General features: G+C 38.9%; 1 protein-coding gene across 2 annotated transcripts in view; it reads right to left on the reverse strand.

The window, feature by feature from the left end:
- The window catches only part of SMAD2 (SMAD family member 2), a 52,665-nt gene that overhangs the window by 33,636 nt on the left and 5,235 nt on the right, over positions 1-13,794 (reverse strand). For both annotated transcript variants that reach the window (XM_056324779.1, XM_056324778.1), the window contains exon 2: positions 7,160-7,453. In XM_056324779.1, coding sequence (XP_056180754.1) covers positions 7,160-7,395 — 236 coding nt within the window. In that variant the 5' untranslated portion in view covers positions 7,396-7,453. The remainder of the gene's footprint in view (positions 1-7,159; positions 7,454-13,794) is intronic.

Genomic DNA, 13,794 nt, shown 5'->3' on the forward strand with positions numbered 1-13,794 from the left:
CATTCAATGTCTGCACAGCACCAGCTATCACAAGGATCAGGGGATTTTGAAGCTAATTTTGGCCAACACTCCGCAAACTCTCAGCTATCTCTTGCCACACTTCCAGGAAGGATCTCTTTGGCTTTGTTCTAAAGCATAACTTTTATTGAAATTCCAACAAGAGAAAAGCAGAGGGGGCTCTGCTTCATCCTCAGTAATCCTGTCATGAGAAAAAGTAGTCAGCTTATCAACAAACAATTTACAAGCACGCTCTTCCTGTAATCTCAGCAATAAAAACAGTGCTTTAGTGTATTCTGATGTACTGTTTTAAGTATCTATACTTATTTCAGAAAGCTTAAGATGTTCAACTATAGGCTTCAAACATTTATAGAACCAATTTACATCTAAGTGAATGCATTCAGACAAATATACTACATGGTTTGAGGATGTCCTTTACACGTAGCAGTTTGCAATTTGTGAGCTATGATTAAGAATCAATGCCCATCCCCAACTCGAATAGTGAATTATCCCAGCTCTCGTACTAACAGTGCCAAGTTCTGTTTCTGGGAAAACAGACTTCACCTCTGTCTGGATAGCAGTGTTATTTTAGGATCTACTGTGCCAATCCAACTCCCTGCTGCTGTCCTGTTGGCTAACTCACTCAGAGCTTAGCAGCAGATGTTGGGAACTCTCCTAAAACAGTTTCCAGAGGAACCTTTCCCCCACAGTGTAATTGTTGAAATCTCCTATCTTCTATGGTTTTAACTTGACAAAGAACAAAGAAATTTCTGTATTGCTGTCCTCTGAAGTAACCTATTTTGGGGAAAGATCTTAACACCTGAAAACAATTCTGGAAGCTGCATTAGCTTGACAACTCTGCTCTACTGGTGATCAAAAACATCCTTAAAACTAGGTTACTGCATGCAGCTGTGTGATCACTTTCCTGACAAATATTTCCAAGGAATTAAAAAAAACATGCTAACTGGTAGCATGGATTATATTCAAGAAAAACCATGCCTTTTACACCTAAATTAGAAATTACTTTTTATTCAGGAGACGAAAAAGGCATCAAGGTGTCATAATTTTTTACTCAGGAGACAAAAAAGGCATCAAGGTGTCATAATTTTAAAAGACTCTTGCTTGTTTGCTCTCAAACAGCAGTTCCAAGCCAGCTGTCCCATCTTTAAACAGGTCTTCCCACCCCACCCCCACTTTATTTCTGCTGTTAAATCCTTTGTACACACTGTGATCAGCACTACTAAGTTCCATGTATGGAGGCTCATACTAACTAATACAGAGAGCCAACCTTCAGAAAACAATTTTGATGTGTGCCATAAGCTGTGCCTAAGTTGCTTATCTTATGCATACCATATCCTAACTCACTGCAGGGAATGAAGAAAGGGCTGCAAAACAACTAAGTGAAGGAATAACACTAGCATAATAAAGAAATCAATAGTTTCTTCAGAGAATTTCATCTTCATGTGCTTGATGAACTTTCACCAGATTCTGCAGTTTTAAGTAGCTGAATCCTCATAGAATACATCAGAAATATATATATACACACACATATATATATGAGATGTACTGGATTTATGTCCTGGACACTGTAAGCAAGTATAAGAAAAGAAGTTGTGTCAATAGCATTAGTCACTTTAACATCAGGAGCAGCCTTTTAGGCTTCTGTCATCACAAGTCACATGGAAAAGAAACTCCTGGATACATAGATTTTTGCTTCACAAAAACAAACAAACAACCCAAAAGCATTACAGGCTTCAGAAGCAGTCAATATGCACTACCACACATTTTTGCTTTCTTAAGGAAAAAAGTATTAGAAAGGTATTCTGAATGTAAAGCTTAATTACCATCAGCACGTTGTTACCACAGGAGAATCAGCGTATGACTGGTTCCATGACAGCAGTTTCAAAAGTTCCCAACCTTCACTACTGGCTGAAGTGAAAGATGCACAACAGATACAGCTTTAAAATATTACTACTTCATCCTAACAAGCTCGAAGAAACACTGCTGTTAGCAAAGTTGGTCAATAAGTAGCTCCTAATTTCAATGCTAGCCAACCACTTCACTTACAGCTGTCTGCTTTGCATTCCCAACACTCCCTTCAAAATTCTCCATATTACCAAAACCATGGAGCCCATTGCAGGGTTTTCTTCTTTACCTCTGGATGGTACAAAAATACAGAATTCATCTCATATTTAAAGCAGAAACCAGGTGCTTCAGATATCTAATTGTTGACTACAAATTCCACAAATCAGCTACATTCCTCAAAAAATAATGTTAGGATTTGATCCCCTCTCACTATCTCTCTCACTTAAGTCAGAATTGGGAGGCTGCAGAAAAAGCAAAAATAAGCTTCTGAAAATCTGGAAACAGCACAGGGATGCTATCCTCATGTTAAGCAAGAAGGAAAGAGGGCACATTTACACTACATCTTTTTACATACATATTGACTGTTAAGCAAGAAAAAACATTTTTCAGATAATACCTTATAAAGCTCTAATGGCACAGCAGGCTCTAAAGCAAGAGTTTGACAGGAGTACTAGCCTCCTCTCTGCACTGGAAGGAACTGCTGGAATTTGCCAAAGACTACAGCACTCACAAGTTACTAGCACCCCAGCAAAGAATATCTGGATTGGGATTTAAGGAAGTTAGTTTTAAAACCTTACTTCAGCTAGTATCTGCCAGATCACTTTTCACCAACATTCAACACCGCTATTTTGCGCTGTAGTTTCCTCTAATGCAAAACAGTGATAAAAATTCACCTCCTCTGCAGAAACTCAGGACCTCCCATTAAAGCTGAGCCCTGTTAAGTACTGCTCCACACTGTATCAAAAGCAAGTTTACATAGTAAGTGTAATATAACTACTACTATTAATGTCCACAAAAAAATGTAACTGTTCAAGAAGAAAGTTTGTTAAGGTATCAATCCGGAAGTCATTTTGATGCTGTATTAAACACTTACACTGTACTGAGATGAGTACACAAATATCTGGAAGATAATACAGAAGTATACTGTCACCGACACATCTTTCTTTTAGGGGCCCCCTTACTCCCAACTACAAATAGCCTTTGTCAGGGCACACATGAAAGATATGGTCACTATGCAAAGCTAAACCGATTGAAAGCTAGAGATGACAAGTCCGATGGGAGTCATGTATCTCTTTATGCTTCCGCATATACTGGAAGGAAAAAAAAAGGTGCACCCGTATATTGAGTGTTCTCATATGCCTCTGTTCAGCATTGCATCATGTGGACTGTGCCAGCAGTGGAACAGGGAAACTGCCAGCAAGGAAATGAGGCACAGCAGTGCTCTGTGGGTTCAACAACAGGTAGGCAAAAGTACGGTGCAAGATGGAGACTTCTGTGGAAGACTGAACAGATTACAACATCCAACAAATGAGGACTACCACTGTACCTGAGGAATATTCTGTATAGGCAGGTCATCTCTGTTACTACTCACCCTTCACATAAGATAAAGACCTAACAGTGTTGACACATTACCCAAATGTTGGCATGGAAGCAGAATTCAGCATGTACTACAGATGTATCTAGTTACAGCTCAGGAAGGACGCAGTTCTGCTTCCCTTCCCCTAGCTTTTCTTTAAATTTTGAAAACATAGGAGCTACAACAGCCCAGGTCAACATTACCCCAAACCTGCCACAACTAAACTCTGTAACTAGTTGTACATTATCAGGCATTTTACAAAAGCAACTGCATTTTGGTAAGTCTTTTTTAAAAGGTGCAAGAAAAGAGCATGAAGTATATCTATGCTCTTTTTAAGACAGAAAAAACACACAGCTGATCACATCAAAATACCGGGACACTGAAAGGAGTGGTTTGTGTTTCCCTACTTTGGATTCTAATAGGCTGTACTGTCACCACTGGAAACTCTGTAAATAAGATAACATGTCAGTTGACTACTCCCTCCATGGCACAGTTTGGTTTGTTAAAGGCTTGGAGTTTAGCTATCACTAGTTACAAAGTATTTATTTCATCAGCACAATCCATGCCAATAAGGAAGAAACTTCCATTAGAAGACGCCTTGTATGAAGGGAAGTTCGTGTTGTTTCTTCACCGACTACTTCTTGTGCCCCATTTGTCTCAAAACTGCAAGGAAGTGCATAAAGACAAGATCTTTAATTCTACCAAATTCATTACATATTTTAGAAAAGTGAACTTACGTGCCAACATGTTTCAGGATACACAGGGATTATGCGATTAGGATCCCACTGGCTTGCTGGGAGGATTCAGCAAGATAACTACAAATTACTTAGAGGGCTAGTGTCAAAAGGACCTCTGTACTTATTTAGCCTCTGCTCTAGATTACTGACCCACTTATGAAGAGCTAAGCACCCCTGCTGCTGTGCGATGCCAACATCCACTCCATCTGTTTGCTTCTGCTTTCTCAGAACCTCTTATTAGTCTGTGTAAGAAGTTGTGTTAAGTACCATGAGCTGCTTTTGCACAGTACACACGCTATCAGCCTCACTTAGTACATAGGCATCTTGACGAACAGCACAGAAACAATACAATGCTAATCGCTGCCCGACTACCGATGACAAAGCATACATGGATTTCTGAAAAGTCAATTTAATTCAACTTTTGTCCAAGCTGGTCTCAGTTTTGAGAAAAAGCTTGTAGGTGTTCAGTTGCTTTAGGTTTTAACGATGAAAAAGTATAGTAAACTACTGAATCAAACTCTCTGAAAATCTCCAAGGGGACCAGAAACTTGTAAAACCACAACTGAAACTTCTGCTGAGGGAATAATGCAACAGTGGCAAACAGAAGCATCCCATACTTAATATCTACACTGAGTTAAACAGTGTAAGTAAATCTAAAGGTAGTTAAAAAACCCATGCACACACACACAAACATTTGGAAAGTTAGCCCAGCTGTCACATCAGAACTGCATCTCAGCAGCTTAGCACCTCAAGCTTCCTGCTGACTAGGAAGGAAAAAAAGTTTCAAATTCAGCATTTTGTTATTTATCCCTGCTGATCTGCAGATCTTTAAGACATTCATTAAAGCGGGTCTCAAGCAGCAGTTTCATTAGCTTACTAAATCCAAGAACAAGAATCTCCACAAGTCATTACAGTACTGAGTTGACATTTGTTCTTTCTTGGGAACCCAGACTACTGCTGTCAAAGTGAAATAATATCAACAGTCTAAAAGCCAACTATGAAACTCAAGAAATCTGTATAGCACTGCTGGCAACCCTGATATGATCTCATCCTGTAATACCAAAGCCATTTCTTGGTTTAAAATTAAATCTTGTATAATAGCCAACATCACTTGAAAAGCTCTCTAGCTGCCAGCTTACTCCTAAGGTAGTGAAGAAAAGTAACACCAAGGTCCAGTCCTTTTTACAGTTGACTGGAAGATAGATGAGAACAGCACCTCACAGCCCAGCAAGAACTGCTGGTCCATTCACAACATGGAGGTTGTTATACAGAGTACAACAGATTCTGTTTTATTCTGTTTTAAAGAGTTTACTATGTCGACTTTAAAACAATAGGTCATGCAAGCAGGAGGATATACTCAAAGTAGGCTAAGAAAACAATGATATATTAGCATACTGTTTGTCTCTTCATACATTAAATTTATACAAAATTAAATTTAGACAACTATTCTTCTGAAATAGCAATATTTATTGCTCCAGTACTCCTGCAGGAGAACTCTAGGAAGTCCCTCTAAGAGCTTCTAAAAGAGCTCTAAAACTTAGATACACATTTGATATCAAGTGAATCTCTGAACGGCATATTTAGCTTCTGTCATATGCAACTCCTTCCAATTAAGCCTTTAGTCTTCATCGTGTTAAATACTTGCTAAACACATAGCCATCTCATGTCAAGTTCCAATCTTAGTCTATTGATACACAAAGACAAGAAAGCTGCAATATTTCATTTCTGGTTGTTTTCCAGCTGGCAAAAGGAAGAAAGCAGAAGGGAAACCCAGAGAATTTTGGGACTGCTCTAGGGAAGAAAATAGAAGCAGAGGGAAGCACTAAAAACAAAAGGTGAACAGAAAAAAGAACAGAATTAAAGTAGTCATTCATTCTGTGCATAATCATGGTTTTCCCCAAAACCTGTGTCAAATCCAGAAGAGAATGCTAAAACCATTATCAGCTATTACACATGGGATATATGGAAATCATTACTGACACCAGTCAAATCTATTTTGCACTATGATTAATACAAAGTTTAAAAGTAGCTGGGATGAATGTGCTAATACAGAAATTAAGGTCATAAACTAGATGCAGTTTCTCTCTCGTAGAAATTATTTTAAGTGTCAAGGGGCTAAGGGCCCAGAATATTCCTATGCCACCAGATCCTCTTAACGTTTTTACAGAAAACACACACCTGTGAAGTGATTTGATACTTATGTCACACATAACAGGCTTGCACAGGCACCTTTGTGGGATTTCTGTACAACATGAATCAAGAGCAGACTGCATTATACTTACAAACACAACCCTTGCCTCTTGCACAGCAGTTGCTATGAATTAAGTTGAGAAAGTGAAAAGGGTAGAATGCAAGTCGTTCACCTACATGTATATACGTGTCAGGAGCAGAAGAGCAGTTCTAGAAATACTCAAAGTTATTAAATAAAAAACACTTTCATTAACCAGTAACAAATAATAATTACAATAAATAAACTGGTCTTCAGACAACCTGCCTCCAAAAATAAAACTTCCCTTCAAAAGGGAGAACTGATGCAGCTTGTACAATCTAAGTAAAACTACCAGATACAATTGAAAATATTAAGTGACTGAAGTGTTGACCAAGGAAAAACTATCTTTTTTTTTTTTTTTAAGTGGAAGTGTAGGTTCAAGTATGCCCCTCTGATTCTAGACAGGGTTATTAAATAAAAGCACAGGCAGTGCTACAAGCTAAGAGCTATGCTAGGCACCACCAGAATACACACAAATTGGAATCTATGTAGTAATGAAAATTGAAATGTAAGGATATTATTAGAAATTGTGACTTTAAAGCATGCGATTCACTCATAAGCAAGCACTATATAAAACCAAAACAGGTTTTAAAGAATTTTTGAAGAATCAAAAGCATGCAACTGATTTTTTTAGTCATTTGTTCACAGGATAGCCTAAACATCCATTTAGTCATTTCTTAAGTGGTTGTACATTTCAAACACAACAGCACTTACCTTGGTATTGTCACACATTTTGTATTGCAATTCTGAGTGGTAATTGCCTTCTCAAGCTCATCCAGCTGTCCTGTTTTCTTTAGCTTCTTGACCAAGCTTTTCACTGCTTTTTCACACCACTTTTCCTCCTGACCATTCTGCTCACCACCACCAGCCCCTCCAGAGCCACCAGCAGATTTTTTCCACCCCAGAAGTCTCTTCACAACTGGTGGAGTGAATGGCAATATGGATGACATGACTTTCACCAGACAGAACACCCAGCAAGCAATAAATTAAGAGATTCCCGTCTGATCCCTAAAAACACAAACCAAAACAGACACATTAGCACTGAGTTTTCACATGAGACAAATACCTTGCTTAGGACCTTTCATTACCAAATGACACAGGGCACTGCATCCTAAAGCCAAGTCAAGTAACAATTCAGAAGTAGTTTGATAAAGTTCAAATGCATGTTCACTACAGACTCATCAACAGTGCAGACTAAGGCTACTGTTGGATTAGGCATTTAATTTTTCCTTAAGCCCTTCCTGGATAAAGTCAACTCCAGAAAACAGAATTTTGAGTCTAGGTTTGCACCTAGGCTGGCTTGTTTTCATCATTTATTACATTTTTCCACAAGTGATTGACAAATTGCATACACGTAGATGTATGTTCTGCCCATCTCCAAATTAATTTGCAAGCAAAATTGTGTTTGGAATGTCATTTAGTCATTATGGTTGGACAGAAGTCTTCAACAGCCAGCCATTTTAGAAGCCTATTTTCATTTTGTTTGTCATGTTTTACATAACTACCAATTTTTGTACCACTGGGGACACCAATTTGAAATTCACTCAGAAGTTTGATAATAAGATTATTGCCACCTTTCCATCTAGAGTTCAACAGCCTACAGATAACGAGTCTTCTCAACTGGCAGTACTTAAAATAATCAAGTCTTTCAAAATTTGTTAAAGGCTATTTAAAATCTTAGTTTGCAGGCACCTGAGTAGTAGAATTGTCTCTTTTCATTTTGATAGCCTTTAATTCAGGATCAACTACATGATCAGGATGTTTATATAAAATGAAAGATTAGAAGGGTGCTGAAATTTGGGCTATTTCAGCATTCACTGCAATTCACACTTCAAATCATTTAAAAGAGAAATGATAGCCATTTAGAAAAAAAGACCTTGTTTTTGCAGCTTTTATTAGGCTTGTTTTAGGTATTAAAACATAGGCCCCGAATCAACCATCTTATTTCAGGCAGACAGCTGTTAGAAATTGCTTGAGGACATAAAGGTCATACGGATAGAAGTATGGCATTGAAGTCAAAAGCAGTCTTATTTTGAGGCAGCAACTGGATATGTGAAGTACAGAAAGTTGCCATATTTCCAAGCTGTGTAACTTGATTCAGTCAGCCAAAAAGACCTTGTTTTAGCTAAGAGTTAACACTACCTTCAGGCTACTCTATTTGAGCTTTCAAGGCAGCTTACATGCCTCTCCATCCTGTACATCCTCACTTCTATCCAAAATACACCAACTTCATCTTACTGAAACTTTCCATCTGCAAAACAGCATAGTTGATTTGGGATACTTCAGGCTACAGTATTCAGGGCTAATTTATGCCTTTCCATGTCTTTGCAGTTTCAGAGAGGACCAACAAGTCATCAAATGGTACATTACATTCTACAGGTAACTTTAAATCATAACTTTTCAACTTCCACAAAACAGAAGATTCAGTTGGAATGACATTTGTTTCAACTACATTATATGTCCATAAAACAACTTCTGAGAGCACTCAAAAATAAGACCAAAGCAACTACAGTTTTCTGTGATCGAGGAGACAGAGGTTGCAATTAACAGGGACTCAAGATTAACACTGTAACTTTATGCAAGTCATTCAAACTAATCTATCCTAAATTAGAGAATCAGAGAATGGTTTGGGTTAGAAGGGACCTTAAAGATCATCTAGTTCCAGCCCCCTGCCGTGGGCAGAGACACCTTCCACCAGACCAGGTTGCTCAAAGCCCCACCCAACCTGGCTTTGAACACCTGTAATGATGGGGCATCCAGAGCTTCTCTGGGCAACCTGTTCCAGTGCCTTACCTCCATCATCGTAGAAAGTTTCCTCCTTATATACAATCTAAATCTACTCTCAGTTTAAAACCATTGCTCCTCATCCTATCAGTAGAGGCCCTGGTAAAAAGTCAAAACATTCATTTTCACATAAGACAACAATATGAAAAGAACTTTTATTCTTTCAATAATGTTAAATTATTACAGAATTGTCCCAAATATTTCAGACCGCAAGTTTTGCAGACTGCAAAAGCATCATACTGGAGCCCTGGCTGCAGCAAACACAAGAAAAATAAACTCAATATCCAGCATTTTCAAATTAAACCCTGACCAGGACACTCAGGGTACAGCTTCATAGGGAGCCAAGCCATTGCAACAGCTTCCTGCCACAGGAAGCCCAGGTCTCCTTCCTTTCTTTCCTGTGGCACCACTAGCGCCTCGGCACCTGTGCTAATACCTTTCCACAAACACTGCAGCTAGATAACAAGTAAAAATCAAGCTGGACTTCTTTTTGCCAAGTTCTCTTTCAGGCTAAGAAGTTGCAGCAGCTCACACATGGTACTACTCAGTACTCAGGCAGATGTCAGCTGGGTTACAGGAGTGCGGAGTCAGGACTCCAGCCCCAGCCTTCAACAGTGGTGTTAGTGTTGACTGCAGCACTGGAAATGCAACCTGGGCACGTACTTTAATTTAGATCATTTATTTTGGCAGCAAAGCCAAATCAAGCAGTCTTACACTCCCCTTTCCACATGTTCTGAACTGTCTGCAGACCTGAGAGTGAAACACATTAGACCCCTAATACAGTAGACTGAGTTAGCTCCAGAGATGAAACAGGAGGCTTGTAAGGCCTCTGCTGTTCTAAGAAATTCTCACACTAGATTTCTGAAAGAGGGAACGGCAGTCACTGAGCTTTATAAAAAGACTTCAGCTTTTGAGCAAGGCCAGCATTAAATGCTTCAGAGGCATACACAAGAAATTCAAGACAACCAAATCAAAGAAGATAGCCTCTTTTGCTTCAAAGATCATATTTTAAACACTAGCAATTGATGGTGTAATATCTGAACATTACATTCAATGCTGACAGATGTAGGCAACCAAGTACAACTACCATCACTTATCCACACGCCAATTCTCCTGGAGCTCACTAACACATAATACACGTATTTCCTGTTCTTTGGCTTCAAATTTGACACCTTTCAATGCCCCAGCATACTCCTTTAATTGTTTGCCTTATACAACACACTTCAGTGGGGTCTCATTTACCAAGGTAAATTGCCTGTTCTTCGAGGCTCTCTAAATATTCTCAAAGCTTTTATCTAATTTTTCAGCTTTACAATACTACTTGTAATGATGTGTCCAATTTTGCAGTATTCTCTCCCTTAAGACGTAACACTGATCTATATATCATTATCTATATTCTCTGGTGCTTTTTTTTTTTTTAACTAAGACTTTCCTTTCTGCTTCAAATCCACACTGAGCCATTTAAGTCTTACAGCAGGGAAGAATTCAGAAACCCCATACATTTCAGTTTTTCTTTATATTTGAACACTCATACTGTGCTGACATAATCAGATGCAAAAAACAATCTTTCTTGTCCCATTTCCAAGACTGTAAGCACAGACCTAACTAATCAGAAATTTCCAGCTATTACACTTAGTTTTAACCAGTTCCATTACAGACATAGGCTCATCCAGCTTCTGTAGAAGTTGTCAAAAAGCACAGGCTGACCTGCTATCCCTGTGAAAATTATTTTTTTAAAAAAACAACCTAAATACCGCAAAGGGACAATTTAAAGAGCCCTTTATTACAATGATTATTGCAGCTTAGCAGCTATTGAAAAAAAAACCACACACAACACAACATACACCACAGCTGCAGACTAAAAGTCTGTGAGGCTTAAACTAACTTCTTCCTTCCAGCTACTGTTTTGCCATGTCAGGCATTTGCCAGAAGAATCAGCAGGAATTTCACTAAGTTATTCCAGTAGTGGCCCCATATCTTTCAAAGGGTGAGCAGAGAGAATGTGACACAAGTAGGACAGGACTTCATTCAGCTTAATACTTCAGCTGATTGTGATGAGTACTCACGGGAGAATATTTCAGCTACCTTAATTTACGCAGAAGTGGCACTCTGCTCCCAGCCTGGAGGAGGCACTGCAAATTGCAAGGCATGTTTAGGTTGAACTATAAGCAATTTGGATAAATGCACATTATGCAAGAAAAAAGCAGCAATAAAGAAATTAATAAGAAATACTCTACTGGGTCAGAGTGGTGCATCTAGCACTAGGCTAGATGTCTCCAAAGGTGGCAAAAGACACCCTACTCAAAGCACATGATCCTGGCAGTTTGTAGCTCATTCTCCTCGTAATTCTTCAGCATCTTAAACTGTTAAAGCAGGAAACTGAAGGCTACATTCCTACCTATTCTCGTTAGCAGCCATTTATGGACCTGCTGTCCACAAATTCATCTAACCACTTTCTGAATCTGCCTCCACAACCTCTTGTGGCAGACAGCACCAGAATGTAACTGCCCACTGTTGAAAGAAGTACTTCTAGCTATTTTAATTTATTCTCTTCCTAGTTTCAGAAAGCCCCTCATATTCTACCACTGCAAGCTCTGCTGAAGAACTGTTTGTATTCTATCTCATCCACAAGCTTCAGGATTCCGTACATTTGAATCACATGCCTCCCCCAAATAGAGGGCTATCAGCCTTTTGTCACAAAGCAAGCATCTGAACGCAGCTCATACAGTTTGGGAAGCTTCCCTGGGCAGACGCCAAGCCTGAAAGCTTTACTACTTCAATTAAATTACAAGTACTTGAAGATACTGCATAAGGACTGACCTAAAGACCACAGAAAAATTTTATCAGTCTGCAGTTATCTTTCCATGTATCTTTTTGGTCATATCCTAAAAGCTCTCAACATTATAATTAAAATAGTACAAAGACAAAAATCTACACCTCATGAGGAATTTGGAGATGGAAGGCAGGCAGTATATGTCTGCTGCTGAACACCTGGCAGCAGCTCAAATAAAAGTGAGGAGGCCTACATTTCCTTTGGATTCTAACTGTATCCACCTCAGACAGTCTCAGATACCATCTTTATACTAATGGGTTTAGGAGTCACTGTTGCAGCTCAGTTTTGACCAGCAAATCCCATTCCATAACCTGTAACTTTTGCCTTCAAATTGATACCAGGAATTCTGATCTTTGTTCCTAAAGAATTGTTCTCTCACACCCTGTCACTGTTGACACTAGCCTCCTGCTAAAAATAGTCCTCTGATCTTTTTCCTTGTACACTTTCTCCATCCACAAAAAAAAATGATAAAATGCTTTTTCCCCCCTAAACACAACCGGAAAACAATCTTTGCCAACACTGCAAGAAACATTTCCACATTACTAAAATGGCCACAGGTTAAGTACACACTAAGTATGTAATGCCTCTTCTTCCATGCAACAGTTTTTGTAATTTCCTTGTAGTCTATCATCTCCAATCATCTCCAAAGACTAAGTACTCATTTATGGTCTTTGTTTTTAAGGACCTTAAGCATGCTTTGCCATCGCTTATTCTTTGTGCTGTCTCTCCTTTACTCACCCTCTTCTATTGAGCCCCAACACCATAGCCCAAATCTGATATTTTTTCTTCCTGTGTACTATTCCCGATTTTCACTACCACACAGCAACATCCTGAGACTCTGTAAGTAATTGCAGGGAGATTTTCAAGACCACCTTCTGAGCTCAACTGTAGCTGAACCATTACTATCAAGGCAGCAGTGCAATACATAGCAGAAGACTTCCACTGTTTTATCCCCTTCCACTTTCTCTGGATTGTGCCTTAAAACTGCAGCTCTGAACACTCAAGGAGTACTCACTGTTGCCCAGAGAGGTACGAGTGTTTCTTTAGACTGATGGAACACAGGGTGCACGTGCTGTTATTCCCAACAGATTAACACTGGAAAATTCACAAATTGCCTAATTTTGGTGGTATTTGATTCATCTCTGCCCCCGTACTGTATCTCTGCTTCCTGATGCACACATGTTTCTATAGCTGGTCAAACAGTGTCATAGTTGGCAACTTTTAAAGTCACAGTTTGAGTCATGTCTGCTATTATTCCATTCTACTGTGGTTCTCTGGAACAAGTATTAAATATTAAGCCCAAGATCCCAGCAATAACTAAGCACAGAAATGAAGAAAACGTTAAGGGTAACATGCTAGCAGACTGAAATCTTCAAGGGAAATTTTCCTTTGCTGAGTGTCTGGAACATACTATAAACACAGTGGTGCTACCAAAAATATCAAGTGATTTCTGGCTAATTTATTCTAAAGCCTTATGCAACATATTTCATATCAGTCTGCTTATTCATCTTAAACTTGAAATAAAGAAATCTGATCTCTCATGGTTTTACTAGAAGTATTCTGGCTTAGAGGAATTTCATTTGCAAGAGCTCTTCTGGAATAAAGAGGACAGAAGTTAAGCTCCTGAGGAAAGACGATCGAGGAAAATAATTTGTGGTATTTGAGAGAAAGTCTACAAGCTCATTGCCTCCCTATTTTATTCCCATTTTTGTGATATTTTAAAAGGCGATGT

Source organism: Falco biarmicus, chromosome Z (assembly GCF_023638135.1).
Source record: "Falco biarmicus isolate bFalBia1 chromosome Z, bFalBia1.pri, whole genome shotgun sequence".
Lineage (NCBI taxonomy): Eukaryota > Metazoa > Chordata > Aves > Falconiformes > Falconidae > Falco > Falco biarmicus.